The sequence below is a fragment of the Cyprinodon tularosa genome, unplaced genomic scaffold, assembly GCF_016077235.1.
Source record: "Cyprinodon tularosa strain WSP-4 unplaced genomic scaffold, ASM1607723v1 ctg491, whole genome shotgun sequence".
Taxonomy (NCBI): Eukaryota; Metazoa; Chordata; class Actinopteri; order Cyprinodontiformes; family Cyprinodontidae; genus Cyprinodon; species Cyprinodon tularosa.
This window is the reverse complement of record NW_024039220.1, coordinates 238861-263123: the sequence shown is the minus strand read 5'-3', so window position 1 is coordinate 263123 and position 24263 is coordinate 238861. Positions and strand designations below refer to the sequence as shown.

General features: G+C 38.8%; 3 protein-coding genes across 4 annotated transcripts in view; all 3 read right to left on the bottom strand.

The window, feature by feature from the left end:
• Positions 1–13752, bottom strand: part of ppp2r5cb (protein phosphatase 2, regulatory subunit B', gamma b) — a 33717-nt gene extending 19965 nt beyond the window's left edge. For both annotated transcript variants that reach the window (XM_038302491.1, XM_038302492.1), the window contains exons 1-3: positions 13623–13752; positions 13093–13152; positions 8452–8614 (exon numbers count right to left, since the gene is read on the bottom strand). In XM_038302491.1, coding sequence (XP_038158419.1) covers positions 8452–8614; positions 13093–13152; positions 13623–13649 — 250 coding nt within the window. In that variant the 5' untranslated portion in view covers positions 13650–13752. The remainder of the gene's footprint in view (positions 1–8451; positions 8615–13092; positions 13153–13622) is intronic.
• Positions 13753–15207: 1455 nt separating this feature from the next.
• Positions 15208–19499, bottom strand: hsp90aa1.2 (heat shock protein 90, alpha (cytosolic), class A member 1, tandem duplicate 2). Its single transcript, XM_038302487.1, has 11 exons — positions 19341–19499; positions 18400–18549; positions 17938–18304; positions 17722–17855; positions 17289–17615; positions 17033–17198; positions 16740–16930; positions 16486–16633; positions 16130–16398; positions 15705–16038; positions 15208–15609 (listed from the first exon to the last, which is right to left on the bottom strand). Exons 2-11 carry the CDS (start codon positions 18547–18549, stop codon positions 15500–15502), a joined length of 2196 nt encoding a protein of 731 aa, XP_038158415.1. The 5' UTR covers positions 19341–19499; the 3' UTR covers positions 15208–15499.
• A 303-nt stretch (positions 19500–19802) lies between these two features.
• Positions 19803–23893, bottom strand: hsp90aa1.1 (heat shock protein 90, alpha (cytosolic), class A member 1, tandem duplicate 1). The gene is made up of 11 exons (XM_038302488.1): positions 23639–23893; positions 22992–23141; positions 22527–22893; positions 22308–22441; positions 21896–22201; positions 21630–21795; positions 21335–21525; positions 21104–21251; positions 20754–21022; positions 20337–20670; positions 19803–20230 (listed from the first exon to the last, which is right to left on the bottom strand). The coding sequence occupies exons 2-11, from the start codon at positions 23139–23141 to the stop codon at positions 20121–20123; spliced, it is 2175 nt and encodes a 724-aa protein (XP_038158416.1). The 5' UTR covers positions 23639–23893; the 3' UTR covers positions 19803–20120.
• Positions 23894–24263: the final 370 nt, after the last annotated feature.

Below are 24263 nucleotides of genomic sequence, written 5' to 3'. Positions count from 1 at the left end.
ATTTGGGTGACTAAAAGCAAATTCTGCCTTCATACTTTAGCTTTCACAGCCCTCCATGTCTAATGCTACGTTCAGATCACACGTACTAAAGGCAGGAAAAAAGCAGCTAGTTTACATGCAAGGTCAATGGGTGACGCGCATCAAAAGGTCCTGCAGCGCGTTTTAAGCGCACATCTCAGAAGCTGAAGCAAAGCATCTGATGCGTGTGATGTTCTTCAGAAGCAGCAGCTGATGGAGTAAAAAAAAATAATAATAATAACTTTTGCTGCTCCATGCCCCACATTGACCAATCAGAGAAGCTGATCTGGGAGTTGGCAGGGAGACAGACACAGCGCTGCTGATGCAGATCGTTATGATCACTTCTCTGAAACGGTTTATTAACGCCTAAATTAACTTGTGTCGAAACCTGCTGGAAAAAAAACGTTTGATTTTATTATTTTGGTGCCTGCAGGTTGGATTACATATGTGAAAAATGACAGAGCACCGCCGCTGTACGGGGGTCTGAGTGGCTTCACCAGCAAAATAATATTTGAAGGCAGGATCATAATCTTGATAAACTGACTGCACTGATGAAGTTTTCAGGTGAACTTTCTCACTTAAAAACATATTAAAACTAAGTTTTACTCATTTATAACAGCAAAAAGCAAAGCCGCTCTGTGCCAGCAGAAGCATCAGACTCATCTGGACACACTTGGCCTCAGTGTGCACAACCATCAAAAATTATGCAGCAGCAGCTTTTTTTCTGCTTCCAGTGCTTGCAGTCTGAACGTAGCATTATTCATTAAAATAAGCCAAGGAACTCTCGATTTCATCCGCCATTGTTACAGGCAAAGAAAAGATAGGGTAGCTCCTTCCAACGCGCATCGGACCCACTTTTCGACCGCGCAGCTAGAGCAGCAAAGATGTTTCACGTCAGAGCTAAACTTTTACAAGCATCAAAAATGACGCAGCGCACACGTTTTTGCTGCTTCTGCTGTGTGCGGTCTGAACGTAGCAGTTTGATATTTACATTAACGTCTGTCATGATCATTTTTGCTAGATAAATTCCTTCAGAAATTAACGTGATAAACAATCATATTGTCATTTTGATTGAATCCAAAAGGCTCCAATGCTGTAGCTGTTGTTTCTGGCTCTGTTGTTTTGTACTTTTTTTTTATTTCATATCTCAGCTAGTGTTTCCCAGGATTGATACTCCTTAGTCACGAGGCTTTCATGCAGCACTCGCTGTGTTAAAATGAGAAATGGAGGGGTGAGTTGAGACCAATTCACCTGAGTGAAAGCTTTTGGCATTCTCACTTTTAGTAAGAAGAGAATTAGATACAAGGACACAAAAGTAAGATATTCAGCTTATTTAAATCTATCATACACTTAATCTTTAATCATGCAATTAAAAGATTTATTGTTTATTGTGACAGGCCTATGTCTAAGGTAGTATTCTAGCTATCAGTGGTGGGGACATCTGTCATAAAAGAGAAGAAAAACAAACATCATAAAAAATGAACATCATCTCAATATTCAGCAATAGTGTCAAATGATTTTCTGATATTCTGCAGCTCTTAATCTGTGTTTAGAACGACTCCTTCAAAGTAAAGTTTTGTGTTTGTGTATTCTAAAAAATGCCTGTGTAATACTGCCAAAAATCTCTTGCTTTTTTCTTTAACTAAAATGATTGTCTTTATTTCCCTCTGCACTGACCACATGGCTCCAGGGTTCCACTGGTGTCAGGTCTTAAATGCTCTCTTGTCCAGGTCATTTGTCACATGATTTGACTGTTTTAAGCTGCAACCGAATCTTCCCTTCTAGGCAGATCCACATTATAACATCAGATTCAAGAAAATAGAAGTAGTTATTACTTTTCTTTTTTTCTTTTTTTTGTTAAATGCTAGAGAAAAATATCCAGACCAGTGAAGGCAACAAAGTCATTATGGAATTGACTGCACATGTTTTGTATTATTACTTTTTGTCTTCATCGCCATTCATCCTGTTGTCTACAGGCTTTTGCACTAAAATGTGCATTGTATGAATTTAAAAGGTAGACATTATTTGTTTTCTTTACCATACATGCCCTAACAATAGCCTGACATGAAAAAAAGAGTTTGACTGCAGTTGCCTCTCTAGGTTCCATTAGTCAGTTCATGAGAGAGTGATTCAGACCGAACTGTGTGGACGTTCATCTGGGTGTGACTCACTGAATGTGGGGATGGTTTGTGAAGATGGATTGGCAAAAAAACAGCCACAAGTGCACCTCAAAGCACATGAGATTGCCAGAAAATATAACTTTTGATGGCGTGACAAAAAGGGCGAAATGTGAGTCTGGTCGGCGAGAGTAAATATTAGGAAAGCTTTTAAAAAGGCGGTCCTGCGAATGGTATTTTTGCTAGAAAGGTAAGATGTTCAATTTAAAAAACAAACAACTCTAAACAAAAGACCTGTGCAGTTGCAGCTAACAGACCGAAGTGCTTTTTCTCTTATCTGAGAAACATGTAAAACATTGGTGTCATTTCAACACCAAGAAACTTGTTAAAATTCTGGAACTATGCTCCTTTAACTTTTGGAGATCAAAACTATTGATTTGAAAAATTCTTCACTCCTCGGGCTTCTGTAGTTCAGCGACACAATTTATTCACTTCAGGTTTAAACTTATAGATGTAAAACTACCTGGATGTGCAATACCACTAGATGCAAACATATTTTAGGTCATATCTTTATGGAATTTTAATTATATTGATTTGTTTTTAAAACAGATATTTATTTATTTATTTTTTTTTGGTGCAGCCTCATATCTGTTCACACCATATACAAATGCTTCACTGATAGAGATACCCAAATGGCTGCAAGTCTTCTTGCCTTTTGACAAAGAGCAAGGCAACTCCACACATCCTCATTTCTGACTGTTTTTTTTTATAATCCCTGGAGAGAACATTTATGGCTCTGAATATAGGGCTAAACTAAACTCTTCTTTACCATTTGAAATCTAATGGCAAAAAGGTGCTTAATCTGAGATTTTTTATAATGATTTGAACGAGAAGAAGTTAAGACTATGCCATTTATGTGTAGTTCTTGATATAGGATTTTTTCTCTTAAATCTTAAATGTTCTTTTTAGTTGTGGCTAGCTGCCTTGAGTGCCGAGTTGCACTTTCATCAAGTAGCATGATCTAGAGCAGTGGTCTCCAACCCTGGTCCTCATGATCTGCTGTCCTGCAGGTTTTAGATGCATCCCTTCTCAAACACAGCTGAATCAACTGAATGTTTTTTTTTTACCAAGCCTTTGCCAAACTTGATGGCATGCTGAAAAGGAAATTCAGTCATTTGATTCAGCTGTGTTGAAGCAGGGATGGATCTAAATCCTGTAGGACAGTAGATCTTGAGGACCAGGGTTGGAGAACCCTGATCTAGAGTGTATGAACTCCAGTTAACGATTAATCAATTACTAAATTATTACTGCCACAATTTATTCTTTCAGCCTTTTTTAATGTAATATGACATCAAATTAGTAAGTGTATCATTATCTAAGAATATTCAATATTTTCTTCCATGTGTTATTACTCAAACAAGATGACTCATAGGAAGATTGCAAACTTAGGCTGAGGTAGCATATCAAAGCAACACAAATTCAAATGTGTATCCTTCTTGGCCAGCAGATGGCACCAAACCCCGTTAGGCTAAGCACGAAGTGAAACCCAAGCCTGATATCTGCACAGTATAAGCAACAACTCGTTTCCTTAATTTAGATTTACACCTTGACAGTTTAAATGGGCAGTAAAGTAGCCTTTTGAAGTTATTTATCTCCTGTTCTTAAAGGCTTACAAAACCTGATAAGTCCATAATAAAAATGCCACAAGAACTATCGGAAGAGAATACAATCTTTATGTCAAGCACTTTAACATTTAACAAAGCATACACCATGGGGTTGTGTGTGCTACAACCACAATAAAAAAAGTGTGAAGTGTTTTTTTGGTGAATGCACAGGAAAGAGTTTCTTTTGGCCAGGACTCATCAATGTGGCTCTGCAGGACTGGCCTGTGGACATGTGTTTCTATCACAAGGTGGTGAACATGCCTGGAATGAAAACAGGCCAAGCGAGGAGCCTGTTTAGACAGGACCAAGTGATAACATCTACTGGGCCACTCCGGGATAATGTTTTGTAGAATGTTATCAGAGCTAACATTGAAGTGTGGGAAATACGCAGGTTTATCAGAAATTAAGTTATGCTCATTGATTCTGTGCACAACACAGATGTAACAGCTCAGAGACAAACCTAGATGGCTTCTCACTGACAGAGTCAATGAGGCTGTGTTTCTGTCAGGTTCAGATCTTTCCAGAAGGCTGAGAAAAAACTAAATTGTGCATAACTTTCAGAGATGAAGTTGCTCTCCAAGTACGATAACTGTTATCAGTCTTTGCAATGGAGCAAAACACAATAAACTCTTTATGTAAATCTAACCTTTCTTCAAGTGTACCTAAACCAGGAAAAAGAGGTCAGTCACAAAAAGACAGCTCTATCTCAGTGGACTTGGAGGAACTAAATTAATAACCCATGCTGGACTGCTATGCTTTGCACAATAAAGAAAAGAAAATCTCCTGCATGCAGAGACGTTTATATAAAAGGGCAGCTGTTCTGTTCACCACAGCGATCAGCAGGATTCCAGCCAACTGGTCCAAAGAGCTTACCTGTTCCACAGACTAAGCAAAGAACCATGAATTGTGAACAGTCTGGATTTCAGCATCATAGCCCTTGCTAACCTGGCGAGCCAGACTGATAATGTGTGGATCTTACGTTTAATCCTCCGTGTTATTAATCTGGGACTGCTCCTGTCCTTTCTGTTCATATAGTAGAGACGCGTTCAGAAAAACCTTTCGACCTGATTGGGTAAAGTGACACCAAGTAACTTTCTCCCAAGGTTTGCTTTTAGACAATCACAGTGATAAATAGCAACAAACGCCATGAGAAACAACAACAACTAACTCTTTTATGCTCTTGCTTCTCCTCTCTCAAAGGTAAAATTGTGGACCAAACAGGTGCCCTTCAACACTACAGTGGTTTATTGGGTTCAGCTGTGGGCTTGGTAGCTCTTGTTTTATGTCCCTCCTTAGAAAAAATTAAATAAACACTGGAACGCGATTGGTGGTCGTTTTTTGGGTTCGGATATGAACTATTTAAGCTGGAGGTGCACAATATGATTTATGTTGTTTGCAAACTTACAAATACAGTGAGTATTCAGCTTGCAGGTAAAGTTAATCCATTTTGTCACTAACTGTGTTTATGATCCAACCAATCCTTTTTTTCTTAAAATCTTAAGAGAATTAAAACTTTAATAATTAAAATTGGATTGAGATTGGAATCAAGTGTAAGAGTGATAGTTTTAAGGTGCCTTCAGACAAAACGCTGTGTCTGCAGCGAGAGCGGTGGATTTACATAGTATCCCTTGCCAAACAGTGCAGGAAAGCGGCCGGCAGTGAACTCCATGGAGTGAGTGTTCACTGCTCCTCTCTCAACTCTTGCTACGAGATAGAACTGAGGTGTTGTCCAACAGCAGCACTGCATGAAGAGAGAGGAGCAGTCATCGCTGAAAAGAGCTGAACTTTTCATTTTAATCGCGACACAGCAGCCAATCAGGGACTGGTTGTAGGTGAGGCCTTTTTCACTTTAAATGGAATACAAAAAAAATCATGTTAAAAAAGGTAGAAATAAAGAATGCTCTCAATGGGTCTTTAGGTGGCATTAAAAACAGCAGTTTTATTTTAGTCCTAGAAGCACTGTTCATCATCATCCTCCCTTACCTCCAGCTCAGACCCTGGTCTGTCACTGCCCACTGCCAGCATCGGTGCTTTCTGCAGGGGTAGATTTACAAGGACGTCCAAAAGCAGCTCTGGTTGAACCAAAGTGGCACTTAGGATCTTTTTTTTTAGCGCTTTTGAGCTTTTCCAAAAAATGATGGTCTCTCTAAGTCTTGTCAAAAGATGTGCATAGAGAACAATTTAGCAATAGTCCATGAATTTAAGTTTCACCTGTGCTTTTATTGTGAAAAGCCATCAAGTCCTTGACAGGAAATACCAAGGGGTTTACCAGGGTAATGGCAGGTCATAACTGAAGGAACCGAGAGGCTGACGATTTACTAAATATTAAACAATCACTCCAGCAGGTAAACATGCCCACTTTTATATTCTATACCAGCACAGGAATGACATGTGATGTTATGCAATAATTTAAGTCCGCAACAGCAGCACTTATGCTATGTTCAGACCGCAAGCAGCAAGAGCAGCCAAAAAGCGCATGCTGCTTAATTTTTTATGCTTCTACTAGTTTAGTTCTGAAGCATCTTTGTTGCTCTGGCTGCGCGGTGGAAAACATGGGTTTGATGCACGTTGGGCGGAGCTATCCTATCCTTTCTTTGCCGCCGCGGCTGGAAGGTGCTTTTCATGTATGTAATCCAAACTGCATGTTCTGCCGGCATATTTCGGCATTTTAAGTTTATTTAAGAGTTAATAAACTGTTTCAGAGGAGTGATCATAATGATCTATATCATCAGCGATGTGTCCGTCTCCCTGCCAGCTCCCAGATCAGCTTCTCTGATTGGCTGATGTGGCGCTTCGAGCAGCAAAAATGTAATTTTTCCAACTCCAGCAGCTTCTGCGTTTGCAGCGCCTCAGATGCTCAGAAGCTCACGACGCGCTGCTTCAGCTGCTCAGATGCGCTGCTGCTGCTCAAAACATGCTGCGGAACGTTTTACTGCACCTTGATGCACATCAACTATTGACTTTGCATGTAAACTATCTCCTCCTGCGGCCTTGGCTGCTTTAGGTGTGAGCTAATTATTCTAATCAAACACATACACTCACAAACAACATGTTTACCTGCACAAATCAAGTAGCACTGAATAAGTAGATATGTTTGATTCAATTCAGAGCTTAATGGGGGGAATGTTGACCTCTGAATGACCAAAAAAGATTTCTTCAATATCTCTGAAACAACGATAGCACACTTGATTTTCTTTTAATCATTTTTAGTGCTAAATATATGTTAGAGGTTTTGATTGTAGGACTGACTGGCACAGATGTTGGCAGAATCATATCTAGTTTGTTTCTACTACAGATTGATACATTCAAAAAATCCTTGTCTTCATGTCACCATCTGTCATCACATTTAATGCTTAATGGATGTGCTTTCAGAATCTAAACTGTTGGGAGAGAGTTGTGTTTAAAAAATGACGGGCCCATAGCAGAGAGACAACTTTGGGATGCCTCCAAGAGCTTTTGTGAAACTTTGCCAGCTGACATGGAATGTAATGGGTCTCAACGGGAGAAGAATTTGGTTAGCAGTACCTCTGGATTTTTTTCTAATTTCCTGAAGAGAAGAGGACATTCTGCCCCGTATGGATAGGGAAGAAGCCTCCCAGGAGAGCTGTTACCATCTCTCATAATGGCCACACCTCTCTCTTGGAGTACTTAGCTTACAACTTGCAAACTTAGCAAAATGTAACTAAACAAAGTTGCTCCTTATGTACCACCTTATTTGCTAGCTGTTTTTATTTTATTTTATTTTTTTTATGTGTAGATGTTAAACGAGAGAAATCGGAGAACAGTGTTTGCATGCATGGTGTAATTGCAGTAATGGGTAGAAATCCAGCTGCGGTAATGTGATTCAGGGAGCTTGGAGAACAGCTGTTCTCTGATTATAAGTATTTACTGCTCACATGATCACTTCAGAAATCAGACAAACACAGAAACCAATGGTGAGGATGGATGTTCCAATAGTTGTGCAGTGATATTTCTTCAAACATAGTATATGTTAAATATCTTTTTTACATAGAGTAACACTACATAAACACCACAATCAGTTAAGTGCCTATCTACAGAATAATAAATATACTCATCTGTTTTCGATTATTTCTGACTGCTAAAGACCAGGGATTCAACTGCTGTGTGCATTTATGCATTCATAAGCAGAAGCACGCCCAGAGGCCTTATGAAGTGCCTGCTCCTTACTTCTCCAACTCCAACATACACCTATACAACTCAGAGGAACAAGACAGCAGAATAGTGGAAGACTTGAAAACCTTCTTATCCCCTATCATCTGAAACACTGTCAAACACTGAACATGGAATTAAAGCTTTATCTCTGGATTACCACTAAATATAGACACTTGGGTTAAATCCAACACAAAATCCATGCCATGCATGTCCTCTGATTCCACGTATTGCATAACAAGTCCAGCTTAGTAATAAAAAGCGGATGAGGAAGCATCAAAGGATGTCCATGGGACAGAGGGAGTAAATAAAAAAAGAGTTTCAATGTTAGCATATTAGTAAGGCTCTTGTGAGGAATCTTATAATATATAATGGTGTTATAGATTTGCTGGAATCCCTTTTTAACCATCTTTTAAAGAATAAACATTAAAAACACTGTAAACAGCATGTGAGAAAGCAGATATGACTACAAAGGTACATACCTTTGAAAGCGGGGAGTTTTTGCAGCTCCCTGCTGCTGCTAAGGCTGAAGCGAGAGGAGCTTTGCCTCTTGTCCTTTTTGACAGGTGTCTGAGAACCTGGCTGCTTCCCCTTTAGCAGCTGAGTGGTGGGAGGAACACTGTTGCTGGTCTTCCTGTTAGAGCTCTGTAGAAACAGGAGAACAACCCGACATCACTTACATGACACAATGCAGGGACATGCCAAGCAGAGTGGAAGCAGCAGCTTCTTTAAGATTCTTACAAATTTGTAGCATGTAGCTTAAAGAAAAGTCTAGCAATAGACTTGTACATTTATTTACAACCAGTATTTGCTTTCTGCTAAACAGGAAGTTGTTCAGGAACTAATACACCAGAATTAGTACTATGTATAGAAGCTAATAATGAAAGCATATTTTAGTAAAAAAAAAAAAAACTGACACAGGGGAAATGAGCCCTGCTAATCCACTTAGCACATAGATATGTGAGACAGTCTACTCCTTATGTCAGATCACCTGAATGCAATGCATTTCTCCCTGCCTGCTGGGATCTGTTTAACAACACGCTCCTGATGGCGCAGATCAGGCTTCAGCTGATGCAGCTGTGGACCCGTCTGTTGTCTGACTCATAGTGGATTTATCACATTCATTTAAGACCCAGCTAAAACTGGCTGTGCAGGAACAGGAGCTTAGGCTGTGTCACTTGGAAGGTGACTGTTAAAGTTTAACTACAATTTCAGTAGGAATTTGTAATAAACTGGATAGAATTTTTTTTTCTTTATTTGTACAAGGCACTGTTGGACCTTTCTATTTCTGTTAAGGAAGAGTAATTAGATTGTCTGTGACCAAGTAGCACTTAGAAAACAATATTAAGGAAGGAACATTTTGGTTATGCTAAAAATGTAAAATGTGAGGTTAATAAGAGATTGGATCATAAGGAATAAAAACAAAAGCTGCAGGGAGAGAGAGGTTGTTGGCCTATGAGATACAATCCACCCAGTGCAATTCTGTGTATCTTTTTTTTTTTCTTAAATTAAACCATAGATGAACATTAGGGATGATCACATTTCCCAAAAATCAAAATAGCTACTTTTTACCAACCATGATTGTAATTTTTATTTAGATTTTCTATTAAAGTAAGCAGAAACATGTAGATGTTTCATTTCAGAGTTTCATTGTTTTAAGGCTGCACCTATTGATTGTTGTGACATATTACCCAATCAATTAACTTTACAACTAACTTAAATGGAGATACTTTTAGAAAATTTACAATTTTAAATAAACAAACATTTGACAATGGAAGGAAAATTTTATTGAAAATCTTCAATAAATTGCAAATAGCAAAGCTTGCAAAAAAATATACATTCTTAAACATTTAAACATTTTATTTGTTAAAAGAAAAACGACACATTCTTTTTTTTATAAATGTTTATCATTCATATCTGCAGGGTTTTGTCTTAAATACTGCTCTAAGTAGGTTATTTTTTTCTGCAAAATGTGTGTTTTAGAGTCTGTGTACCATTACTATAGAGCATCCGACTCAGCAATATTTACACCAAAATTGTAAATAATATATAGAAAATTAGCATTCAGGATGTAAAGAGTTAGCACCGCTTTATCTTGACCTGGTTTAAATTATGTAAAACATTTAGTTCAACGGACCTTATATGATCCAATATTAATCAATAAATCCAAAAACTAATCAACAGATTAATCAATAAGCAAAATAATCATTAGTCAGCCCTAGCAGCAAGGCTCTCTTCCATTCTGTGTGGCAGGAAACCCTCTATAATATATTACCACCTCCTAATGAGCAGAGTAAGAACATTTCTTAGGGCCAATTTATGCTTCTGATGCATAGCCTCTGCAACCATCTTTGTGTGACCACGCCCCCCGCGCAGAGGCTCTGCAACCATCGTCATGCACCACAAAAAAATCCTTACTACGCGTCGGACGGTAGCAAACCCTCGTAGACCTCAAGCAGAAGTGTGCAGACAAAAAGCAGCTGTGAATGATCTTTGGTATGCCTTTCCGGCTGTCTGTGTGGTCGTCTTTCTCGATTCAGTGCCGGGGCGCGCCATTTTCAAAAACTGAGGAACAACTGCAATGGACAACTACGACAAAAGGTTTGGAAGTGCAATCCGCCCAAGTTCTCGCAAGTTCTCAAACAGGCTCCCCTTGCGCTTTGGCGGGAAACTGCTGTGCGTCCCTAGAAATTACAGATTGACGGTGCAGAAGCATACCAGCAAAACTGGTTCACGACCAGACAAAAGCTGCAATTTATGTGTGCATTGCTTTTTTAAATGCTTTTTACATAGATTGCTTTTTTAAATGCTTTTTGTAGCACTTTGAGGCCTTTTTGGTGAAAAGTGCAATATAAATTAAATTAATTATTATTATTATTAGAAGTCTAATCTGCCCTTTACTCCTGGTAAACAGAATGTGATTAAAAATTATGTTTTTTTTATTGTAATTGTTTTAACATTATTTTAACATGCTACTCAAATATTAATAATCTAGTTGGTATGAATGCTTGAGATCCAAGTTACCATTAAAGCCATCTTCAGCCACCTTGCTATTAGGGTTGTCATGATACTAAAGTTCTGAACTGAATATTTAATTGCAGGACAAAAGTGCAGGAGCGGTGCAGATCAGTGCAGGATAAAAGTATTAACTGTACTGAAATAAATAATAAATCTGCAAACGGGTGAGCGCACCACTTACTGGCCAGGAGGAGTTAAACATATAGCTCTCACCTTTAATGCAATCACCGTTTATTGGTTTCTTTAAAAACTTACTGGCCTCTACCTTCAATGACAAGGTAACAGCCCCAAGAGAGCTGAGGGCATCTTTTACTGTGATAACATTGCTGCTTCACCTTCACCCAGCAATAAGATTCAGGTGCGACCAACTTTATGTCAACGACTGCCCTTTATAACAGCTAGCTAAACATTAATAGCTGGTTAAATTCAACGTTTCAAACTATAATTCCTAGAGACGTTAAGATAAACAGTTTGCTATAGCTGTGCTATTGACAGCAGATTCAAAAAAAAAAAAATCATCCATTCTTTTTTTGTTTTGTTTCTTGAACTCAGAGTCAGATGTCACAATAATACAAGCATCCTGACAATCTCTATTTATAGAGCTTTTATATTGGATAAGGACAACAGTAATGAAACTAGAGGCAATGACCAAGCAAAGTCAGGAAATGTTAATCTTCAGCTGCTCCCTTTTTTTATTGAAGTTGAAACAACCTCACAGCCAGACTGTGCTATCAAAGAATCTAGTCCTTTTATTATTATTAGTTGCTTAATCTATAAAGAGCCTTATGTAAATTAACATAGCTCTCAAAAAAGTCTTTAGACTTACAAAAGCAAAAATGTCATTTGCATTTTTAAATGGCATGTTAAAAAACTTGATTCAATGCATAAAAATGCCACTTCTGAAATTCTAGAAGAAACAAAGTTAGAGACCAACAAGGTTTCTCCGTCATACATGGAAAATGCATGTATGTTTTGTATACATATGGCTAGATTAACATGCTTGAGTGAGTTCTTCTTTTGGCAAACTGCATCTTTTAGAGCCTCTATACTCCAAAAGATGACTAATACTAAATAAGTGGACAATTATTTCAATTATTCACAATTAATATATTTGTTTCAACCCTTCACTTGGAGATATTCATAAAAACCCTGGATTGTTTGCAACAGTATGAGGGACAAGGATTTTTCTTTCAACCTATATCAATCAAACTATAATTCATAACTTGTTCCAATTGGCATAAAAGTGAATCCCCATAGTAATAAAATCCAAAAATATATATTTAAAACTATTTAAAAAGGCTTAAGTCAAACAAAAATTGCAGTAAATTGATTAATACTATGATATTGTCAGAAAATTATATTGGATTAATTCAACTATTAATTACAAAACAATAAAAGAAAATCACAATTCCTAATGTAAGCTAAATGTAAAGGTTTACAATTGATACTTTCTAATGCTGCATATGGAGTGTATCAGGTTTGGATTGAAAGTAAAATAAAAGACAGCAAACCTTAAAAACAAAGTGTCTATTTTAAGAAATATCAATTATAATTTGTTATAATACACTGTTCTATCTAAGCAGCTCAAACTAAATAAATACTTTCCAAGTTATTATCCATTTTAATTTGATATATATCAGTTAATATAATGTATGGAGTTTCTTCCTCACAAAAAAAAAGCATCTAAGCATTTCAAAACAACATCACAGAGCTGTGAGAGCAAACTGTTGTTTTTGCTAAGGGGTCACCTTCCAGTCAGTCTCATACCAACCCACGTGTTCTATCAGCATTAAAATATAACTGCTTCAGCAGCTCTTGATAAGATTAAACCTTTACACCCAATCTTGGACTAAATCTGACTATGTGGACAAACCCTGACATCATAAATAATGGTAAGAAAATAAGAGTCGCTCTGTGTAATCCAGAACACTTCGTTCAGTTACTTAAATATTTTCTTAGATTATTATTCATTTGATTAATTATACGCATATATCAGTTTTACTTTCTAGAAATTTAAATTTTGTCCAGACAAATGGAACGCCTTAATGATCCATTTTAAGAGGGGATTTCTACATTGATAGAGAATAGGGAGTGTTCTCATTTACCTCATGCTCGATATTCTCCTGTCCTCCACCCTTTCCCACTTTACCAGGTTTTGGAGATTCCTGCAGGAGAAACACTGACTTCAGTTGTAACTCGTTTTAACGAGAAAAAAAGCATCATAGGACAGAAACTAAGGTTGCCCACCCAGCCACACTAATGTTTCAGTCCGGAGTTAGCTAGCTATTGCTGCTTTAAAACCATTATAGGCTATACCGGTCAAATAGCATGTAAATGGCACCTATGTAATGTAAAAAAAAAAAAAAAAAAAAAAAAAAAAAAAAAAAAAAACTCAAAAACATTAAAATAAGCGCAGCAAATCAGTTAATATGAACAAAGCAACACGACTCTCTCAGTGCTAGTATGTTGGTGAAATAGAGGCTAGCTAGCAATGACTGGTGCTAAGATGATGGGACGTTACATTAATAACTGAACGTCCAGTTAGTGTCCGGCTTATTTCTAGATCCACTAATATATAGTAAATGTACACTTCATTAGCTGCAAACACAAACTGTATTTAGTTCGTAAAACTCACCTTATCCTTTTTTGGTTTATTCGGCATTGTCTAAGAGTAGCCGCCCTTGCTTTCCTCTCGGATATTCCACAACCAAAACCTTGACAACTATCCGAGCCGCTTGGAGCTCTACACTGCAAGGCGGTTCAGCCTGTACTCGCGCTGTGATTGGCTGCTGACAAACAGCTGACTCCCGCGGCTAGGACGCATGGGTTATGGGCGCCCCCTGTTGGCGAAAGTTGGGCTATTACAGAACATGAGACAGCAGGGCAAAAATACTGCTAAAATTTAAATAAGAAAGAGGGTTTGATGTCACCTGGCTTCTCTCTTACATTGCTATATAGGTAAATAAATTATGAAATATTTGTCAGTAAATCTCTGTGAAAGTACATGTATTTTCCTATAATTTTCATGTTGGATCTTGCAAGTTTTTGATTTGATTAATAAAAAAGTAAATCCATAGTTATAGTTTATTGGTTTAATGAAAGTCAGTGATCCCTCTCCATATCTGACTGTGTAGTAGAACTTGTGTTCAAATAGAAAACTGAAAGAGTTGCTTGAAGTATTTTAATTTTACTGTGTCTGTATTAGTCATTTAAATAACATGCTGCTGTCATTTTTGTACATCTCTGGTGTTTGCAGCCATTTTCACACATCCATTACTGTAAAGATATCCACAGAAGTAGACTGATTATTCTTCATATGCACTGTATTTATATTGTAAAAACACTGTGCAGTAGGCTACAGTATTTTATATATTTTTTTTATTTTTTAAGGTCCACATTTTTGTGACCACTTTTGCTATAATCGTTTGCTGTTATAATGCCACAATTTCCCCATTGCGGGACAGTAAAGGGATTTTCTATTCTATTTTATTCATTAAATATATGTATACATTTGCAATTATTCTTTTTGGCCTTAACTTAGTTGACTCTTAATAAATTGCGTATTGAGCAATTAAAGCAATGTCAAAACATTGCTATTATAAATTAAATATCTCGTAAACCTCAATTTTGATACCAACACCTTTTACAGCTCTGTCCTTTTTCATTTAACAAACTGAGAAGACCAATAAAAATGCAAGTTTATCCAGCATTCATTTAAGAGCATGCTGCTAACACAATTAAAGTAAAAACTGTCTAATTTATTAGATCTCAAAACTATGAAAATAGTGTGCATGTTTTGAAAACATTGGAATACACTCCCAAATTTCTTACTAGTTTATTACATAAATTGATTCTGTCCAGATATGGTACTAAGATTTTAGTTTTGCTTTAATTTAATCTGTGCAATATTCTCTAAACTGGCCACATTCCTTCTGAAAATCAGCTTTAACCTTTTACATAAAATATAAAATCAAGTCATTTGGCCTAAAAAAAAAAAAAACACTCTTTAGTAACCCAAGTCTATTGAAAACGTGCAAATCTATTTCCTAATGACAGAAACCTTGGTCACATTTTTATGCTTTAATTTCTTAGCATGTGTTTAACTGTAGACACTGAAAACAAAATTCATCTCTAGCACTAGTTTTTGCCCAGTAGAATTGTTTGTGTAGATTTAAGAAGCTTAATGATTTCAGTGGAGTCAAAATAACCAAACATTGCAGTGCATTTACTTTTTTATTTATGTGCCAAACTGTTCCAAATAACAGTATCAACCTTGAGATATTTACATTCAAGAACAATTGGAATGTCAATAAATACAAAACACAAATGCAGTGGATCAATAAAAAAAAGAAAAAAGTCACTGACAACTGGAAAGCAACATCTTAAAGGAATGATCTGAACTGAGGTCCATGTGAACAGAAACAGGACAACCGGAGACATTCCAAGCTCATTTACAGCATTAAGCTTTAAACTGTACAATTTACTAATTTTAACACTAGTGGCAAATGGAGCTTAATCCACTTCCTCCATTCTTGAGGAGTCATCATCACCTTCAAGAGGAGGAATATCTTCAGTGGGAGCAGGAGTGGCATCTTCTGATGTCACATCATCCTCATCAATACCTGGAAGAGGAACAGCAGACATTTATTATCCACTGACATAAGTTAAATCATTTTTTCCAATTAAAAAGCAGGTGGATTGATTTAATGATCCCTACCAAGACCAAGCTTGATCATCCTGTAGATGCGGTTGGCGTGTGTCTGGGGGTCCTCCAGTGTGAAGCCTGAGGATAGTAGAGCAGTCTCGAACAGAAGGATCACCAGATCCTTCACAGACTTGTCATTTTTGTCTGCTTCTGCCTTCTGACGCAGTGTCTCCATGATGGGATGGTCAGGGTTGATCTCAAGGTGTTTCTTGGCAGCCATGTAACCCATTGTAGAGTTGTCCCTCAGTGCCTGAGCCTTCATGATCCTCTCCATGTTGGCAGTCCAACCGTAGGTGCTGGTCACGATGCAGCAGGGAGAAGAAACCAAGCGGTTGGAGACTGTGACCTGTGAGGGGGACGAAAGAACATTGAGTGTCTGAATTATAAACATAAGCCTAATCAAACACAAAGTTTGATTTTGGCATCTTAAAGCTCACCTTCTCCACCTTCTTCTCCAAGATATCCTTCATGATCTTGCAGAGGTTCTCAAACTGAGCCTTCTTCTCCTCCTGCTTCTTCTTCTCTTCCTCATCCTCAGGCAGCTCAAGACCCTCCTTTGTTACCGATACCAAGTTTTTGCCCTCAAACTCCTTCAGCTGCTGGACACAATACTCATCGATGGGCTCAATCATGTAGATGACCTCCAGGCCAGCTTTACGCAGACGCTCCACAAAGGCAGAGTTGGCTACTTGGTCCTTTGTTTCCCCTACAAGATAGTAGGACAAGAATATTTATATTTCTATAGCGTTAGAAATCTAAAGCATTGAAGTTACATGCAGAGAAAGAATCTTACCGGTGATGTAGTAGATATGTTTCTGGTTGTCCTTCATACGTGTGACATAGTCTTTGAGGGAGACCATCTCATCTCCGGATGCAGAGGTGTAATATCTCAGCAGCTCAGACAGCTTCTTTCTATTCTGAGAGTCCTCATGGATTCCAAGCTGTAAGAAAACAGTCCAACTGTCAGCATCAGTCACTTAAAAACATTTAAACTTCAAATGATATGCTTTGATTAAGAAAGACTTGTTTAAACACATTGACAGGTACCTTAATGTTCTTGGAGAACTGCTCATAGAACTTCTTGTAGTTGTCCTTGTCCTCAGACAGCTCTGTGAACAGCTCAAGGCACTTCTTGACCAGGTTCTTTCTGATCACCTTCAGGATCTTGCTCTGCTGCAGCATCTCTCTGGAGATGTTTAGAGGCAGATCCTCAGAGTCCACAACACCCCTGATGAAATCTGATAAGGAAGACAACTTTGTTTTAATGTCTGAATCATTCCAGCTACTAGGTGAGTGACTGGCATCTAAAACAGGTCTGCAATAATAAAAACATTACTTACTGAGATATTCTGGGATGAGCTCGTCACAGTTGTCCATGATGAACACCCTGCGCACATACAGCTTGATGTTATTCTTCTTCTTCTTGTTTTCAAACAGGTCGAAGGGGGCGCGGCGAGGCACGAAGAGCAGAGCGCGGAACTCCAGCTGCCCCTCAACAGAGAAATGCTGCATGGGATATAATGCAGCAGGTTAGTTTAATGAAGAATAAAAAGGGACAAATCCTTTACTGACCTAAAGACATGACAGAGTGCATACTTTAACAGCCAGGTGGTCCTCCCAGTCGTTGGTGAGGCTCTTGTAGAACTCGCCGTACTCCTCGTTGGTGATGTCATCTGGGTTACGGGTCCAGAGGGGTTTCGTCTTGTTCAGCTCCTCCTGGTCAATGTACTTCTCCTTGATCTTCTTCTTCTTTTTCTTTTTATCTGAAGACTTGTCATGGTCATCTTCCTCATCTGAGCCAACATCCTCAATCTCAGGTTTGTCCTCATCCTTCTCTTCCTCCTTCTCTTTGTCCTTCTCCTTTTCCTTCTCCTCCTCCTCTGCCTCATCGTCGCTCACCTCCTTGTCCCGCTCCTTCTCCACCTGATGGGCACGAGATTTTCAAAATGAGTCCTTATGTATGAACATCTGCCCTGTGACAGCTGGATGCATGCTATATCATTAATGGTAACATATTGCAGATACATACAAAGAGCGTGATAGGGTAGCCAATGAACTGTGAATGCTTCTTCACAATCTCCTTCACTCTTCTTTCCTCCAGATATTCTGTTTGGTCCTCTTTCAGGTGCAGGATGACTTTTGTTCCACGGCCCAGAGGTTCAGCTGCACGACAGAAATACCAGTTAATTTGTGTTGCAATAGTGCCACTAAGCGCGCATCTGTGCTTTGTTGAAAGGTTACTCACAATTATCTAGTCTAACTGTGAACGAGCCTCCAGCAGAGGATTCCCAGGCGTACTGCTCATCATCGTTGTGCTTTGTGATGACTGTGACCTTCTCAGCTACCAGGTACGCAGAGTAGAAACCAACACCGAACTGACCAATCATGGAGATATCAGCTCCAGCCTGCAGAGCCTCCATAAAAGCCTTGGTGCCAGACTTCGCAATTGTGCCGAGATTGTTAATCAGGTCGGCCTTGGTCATGCCAATGCCAGTGTCGAGGAGAGTCAGGGTGCGCTCCTCCTTGTTGGGCGTGATTTCAATTTTAAGGTCTTTGCCAGACTCAAGCTTGGAGGGATCAGTAAGGCTTTCATAGCGAATTTTGTCCAGGGCCTATTGAAGGGATGAGGGAAAAAAATAACCTAATTTAGGGTGGGAAATAAATATCCTTCAAATCATTTCAGTATGGAAACGTCAGTCAAACTTACATCAGAGGAGTTGGAGATAAGCTCTCTTAGGAAGATCTCTTTGTTGGAATAAAAAGTGTTGATAATGAGGGACATCAGCTGAGCAATTTCAGCCTGGAATGCAAAGGTCTCCGCCTCCTCCTCCATTGGTTGGTCATGAAGTTCAGGCATCTACATGAAGGTGGCAAAAACTGATTTTAGTCACAATGCAAAATGTTTTTGATTGCATTTAAGCACTTTTTATATTGAGTAATATCCATCATCTGCCGTTTATCCATGTATCTACACATTAACATATTTAACAGAATTTAAATAAGCAGTAGCCTAAACTTAAGTCAAATACTCAAAAAGGTGTTGGTGATTATGATTTTTTATTATTAAATCCTAGTCATGCAATTAAAAGGCTTAGGCAGGAGCACGTGGTTTGCATTGCCTATTTAATTGTGAAGAACGACGCCTCCTGCAGGACTTAGGGAGAACTGCAGTGTTCTAGAAGCTACTAAAGATGCGAGGAGCAGCTTCCACATCAGACAGCCCCTCCTTCCTCCTAAATCAGGGAAGAGACTCAATGAATGACATCCTTAGGCTGAGTTTATTCCTCAATGCCAATAGAAGCATTGATCAACACTACGGAATAATTAACAAGCCGTAAAAAAAATGCATTAAATAAATTTCCTTAATTATTAATAAGTGTAGAACTAGATGAATGAATGTCTCGTGAGATAAACCAGATAAGGTAACGGTTAAGTAGCCTTGGAGGATCTTTAATTTTAAGTCTTTTTAATGCAGCTCCTTCACGCAATTTCTACAGTCTAAATTAATTTTACTTCCCAAATTTAGTCTTTAAAAATCAGTTAAATAACCGTTAAACTCTCACATTTAAGCAGATTTCTATTATGTTTTTGTGCCAGAGTGATAAAGTGAAAAGTAAGTAAAAGGATAAATGCAACAGATTAATTTACCTTCGTCCTATTAGTGATGAAAGCTTCGGAATACACTCGTATTCTTCGCTCCGATGCGCTGCTGCCTCTCTGAGAGTAAGGTATCCGCCTGCAAAGTGTGCCGGTGCGGCTTTTGTAGTCTGTCAGATGGTTCGAGAAAATCCTGGCTCAGATCTTCCAGAACCGTCTGGAATTCTCAGAGATGCTTCAAGCTGATTGGTCGACTGTAATGTCAGTCAATATGTATTCACGCCTACCTCTCTTTATTTGGCAGGAGGGTGGTGTTGAGGCGGAACAGGGGGTTGACCAGGGAAGAAGGCACGTGGGAGCAGAAACTAGAATTTACTATGCTTGCTTCCTTGAAAATTCCAGAACTTTCAATAGAGAAAATAAAACCTAACTTACTTTTATTTTAATCTATGTCTTTGTAACCACTTTTATGTTTGTAAAGAGCAAGCAAAATGATAAAATCTGGCAACCATATAGAAAAAAACTGCAAGTTTTATTTGCGGATATGTTTTATTAGAAATTTAAAAGCTTTACATATAAAATGCAGCAGTTACAAAAGAGGAATTAGTCAAAATACAAATGACTTTATATTACTCTTAAGCTTTCAAAATGTCGAAAATAAAGACATTTAAATGACTAAAACAATATTATGGTCTGCATAAATAAAAAAAAATTAACAATTTGACACTTTTGAAAAATAAAAGTTGTGGTAAATAAAAAGTCATTCCAGAAAGCAAATGAACTTAGAAAAATAAAAACTAGGTGAGCTTTTGGAAAATTCTAGCAAGTATTTTAGTCTACTTCCTCCATTCTTGATGTGTCATCATCTCCTTCCAGGACTGGCATGTCTTCATCAGCCGGCTGAATGAGGTCCTCAACTGCAGAATCGTCGTCATCAATTCCTACAAATGAAAATACAGTAATTAGTAAAAAATGTCACTCATAAAATTTCACTCAAAATCAAATATGATCATATTCAAACAGTAAAAAAAAAAAAAAATAACCTACCAAGACCAAGTTTGATCATTCTGTAGATGCGATTGGCGTGAGTTTGGGGATCCTCCAGAGTAAAACCAGAGGATAGCAGGGCAGTCTCGAACAGCAGGATGACTAGGTCCTTCACAGCCTTGTCATTCTTGTCTGCCTCTGCCTTCTCCCTCAGTGTCTCGATGATCGGATGTAAAGGGTTGATCTCAAGATGTTTCTTGGCGGTCATGTATCCCATGGTGGAGTTGTCCCTCAGTGCCTGAGACTTCATGATTCTCTCCATGTTTGCCGTCCAGCCGTAGGTGCTGGTCACGATGCAGCAAGGAGAAGCAACCAAGCGGTTGGAGACTGTGACCTGTGGATCAGAAAATGAAATATTATTGCAATGCTCTCCATTGTCGCTAGAAGATTATAAATAATATTTCAGGAAGAGGTTACCTTTTCAATCTTTTTGTCCAGAATATCTTTCATGATCTTGCAAAGATTGTCAAATCTATTTTTGAGCTCCTCGTGCTTCTTCTTCTCCTCATCATCTTCTGGAAGTTCCAGGCCTTCCTTGGTCACAGAGACCAGGTTCTTGCCATCATACTCCTTCAGCTGCTGGACACAATACTCATCAATGGGCTCAATCATGTAAATGACCTCCAAGCCAGCTTTGCGAAGACGCTCCACAAAAGCAGAGTTCGCCACCTGATCTTTGGTCTCACCTGTCGAAGATTTTATGGATTTGTTTAATTGCACACTTTTTAATAAGTTTGCAGAATTAACAATATGATATAAGAACTTACCAGTGATGTAATAAATGTGTTTCTGGTTGTCCTTCATACGAGAGACATAGTCTTTGAGTGAAACCATCTCATCTCCAGAGGCTGAAGTGTAGTAGCGCAGCAGATCTGACAGCTTCTTTCTATTCTGGGAGTCCTCATGGATTCCAAGCTGAAATATAGAATAAATTACTTCATGTTCATTGCATTGATATAACATAGGCCAGAAAGTTTAACTCAGATAATGGAACTTACCTTAATGTTTTTGGAGAACTGCTCATAGAACTTCTTGTAGTTTTCCTTGTCCTCTGACATTTCAGTAAAAAGTTCCAGGCACTTCTTGACCAGGTTCTTTCTGATCACCTTCAGGATCTTGCTCTGTTGCAGCATCTCTCTGGAGATGTTTAGGGGCAGATCCTCAGAGTCCACAACACCCTTGATAAAATCTAAGGAACAAGGTAAATGGCGTTGTCAGACACCCAAAGCAAGACAAAATATCCGTCTTTAAAGACAGAGATAACTGATTATGCCAGTAAACATGCTTACTTACTGAGATACTCAGGGATCAACTCTTCACAGTTGTCCATGATGAAAACCCTTCGCACATACAGCTTGATGTTGTTTCTCTTTCTCTTGTTTTCAAAAAGATCAAAGGCAGCTCTCCTTGGTACAAAGAGCAAAGCACGGAACTCCAGCTGGCCTTCCACTGAGAAATTCTGCAGTTGGGAAATGTAATGTACATTTTTAATTAGGTCCACATAATATCAATTATTAGTAATGATTGATGATGTTGGAATATTATCATCAGCATGTTACCTTGACAGCCTGGTGATCCTCCCAGTCATTGGTGAGACTCTTGTAAAACTCTCCATACTCTTCATTGGTGATGTCATCTGGGTTGCGGGTCCAGATGGGCTTAGTCTTGTTCAGCTCCTGAGCATCAATGTACTTCTCCTTGACCTTCTTCTTCCTCTTGTTCTTGCCATCCTTGGAGTCTTCATCCTCGTCTGACCCCACATCCTCGATCTTTGGTTTGTCTTTGTTCTCTGCAGCATCTTTTTCGACTTCCTCTTCCTTTTCTCCCTCCTCAAGGTCCACTTCTTTCTCTCTTGTCTTCTCCACCTTAAACAGATCAGACATTTTATGACCTATTTGCCTGCTATTTATTTTTAAATCTACATTTTTAATTGTTGTTATCAATATCTTAGATTCGGGAATGATTACTTACAAAAAGTGTAATAGGGTAGCCAATGAACTGGGAGTGCTTCTTGACTACTTCCTTGACACGTTTTTCCTCACAATATTCTGTCTGGTCTTCTTTGAGGTGAAGGATAACTTTTGTGCCTCTGCCCAGAGGCTCTCCTAAAAACACCAATTAAAATAAGGTTAGGCTCTGTTTGTTTACACCATTTAATAAAAGTAAATTCAATAGGATATTATGTCATACCATTGTCGGGCTTGACTGTAAATGAGCCACCCGCAGCAGACTCCCAAACGTATTGCTCATCATCGTTGTGCTTTGTGATCACTGTGACCTTCTCAGCTACCAGGTATGCAGAATAGAAACCCACACCGAACTGACCAATCATAGAGATGTCAGCTCCTGCCTGCAGAGCCTCCATGAAGGCCTTGGTGCCAGACTTGGCGATGGTGCCCAGGTTGTTGATTAAGTCGGCCTTGGTCATACCGATGCCTGTGTCTGTGATGGTCAGGGTGCGAGCGTGCAGGTCGGGCCTGATTTCAATCTTCAGCTCCTTGCAACTTTCAAGTCTGCTGGGATCTGTCAAGCTCTCATATCTGATTTTGTCCAAGGCCTGAGCAGAAGAGGAAATAATCAAATCTTAGTTGAGTTCAGTCATACAATGAAAGTGAGGGTCAAAATTAATTAATTGAGAGTATTCAGTTTTCTTACATCTGAGGAGTTGGAGATTAGCTCACGAAGAAAGATTTCTTTATTAGAGTAGAAGGTGTTAATAATGAGGGACATAAGCTGAGCGATCTCAGCCTGGAAAGCAAAGGTCTCCACTTCCTCCTCCATAACGTGTCCAGCGTTCTCAGGCATCTAAAAACAGGGGTGATCTTTAGTGTAAAAATGCATTTTATACTTGATTCTCTTCCAGATGGCCACATGGCTCACACAAAGTGGCTGGTCACATGAACGCATGCTCAAGCCATCAGTCAAAAGTTTGGTGGCAAAGTGAAGTACTAGTGCTTTTTAACCTCTAAACTTATAATCTAAAACTATTTTGCCGAAGAAAGTAGTAGCTGAAAGCAAATAATGTTATAATAAGAATTAATAGAATTTTACTGCTTGTGCCATGCAGATAGTTTCTTATGAACAATCCTGCAGCTGCCTTCTAGCAGCTGCTCTCTGGGTCAGGGTCACCCTGCATGCCATGTGCAGTTCTATAAAGATACTGATGGCAAAAAAAGTCCTTCTGCCTTTTAATTGGGAAATGAAACTGAAATTGTGCAATATATTTAACTTCCTTTGAGTTTTTAATTCTTTATAAATGTAATTAAAGCCATTCTCATGTTGTATCGTTCTTTCAGTCTTACCTTGAGTAAAATCTCTGACTCTTTTTCAGGTCGATCGTCAGATAGACTGCTTTTCTTGTATCTTCCTCTTGAAAAGTTTTAAGGCTGTGCTTCACTGCTGCTCCTGTTGGCAGTTAAGTCTGTCTTCAGGCGTGTTCGCTTGAGCGTCCTTTGACTCTATGCAGACCACCAGGCCATGCTTGCGTCTTTTTATACTTTAGGGGTGGCTTCTCGAAGCTCCCCGTTGGAAGCTTCTAGAAAATACGTTCACAACTGTTGGGGAAAGGCCGGGAAGGTAGGGGGAGTCAGGGAAAGAGAGAGCCCTAAAGTTACTGTGCCCATATAGGGCAGCAGAGTCACAAGGAGTGCCTGCCACTCAAAGTGAGTGCCTCCCTGATAGCGTCGGCCTGTTAGTCCCATACCCCCCAACATGTCACAGCTGCGCGTTGCTCTTGCTGTCACCTGCTCCGGAGTATCCATGAATTTGCAAATATAGGAACATTTAGCAAGCACTTTTGGTTTTTGGTGTGTAAAATGGTCCCTGTTTTTAGGAGACGGGAACACCTTTTATCTTTTTGTGCATATCAGACGGTTTATTCTTAGTTTAAGAGTTAGAATCACACATCTTCACACGTATAAGCAATAA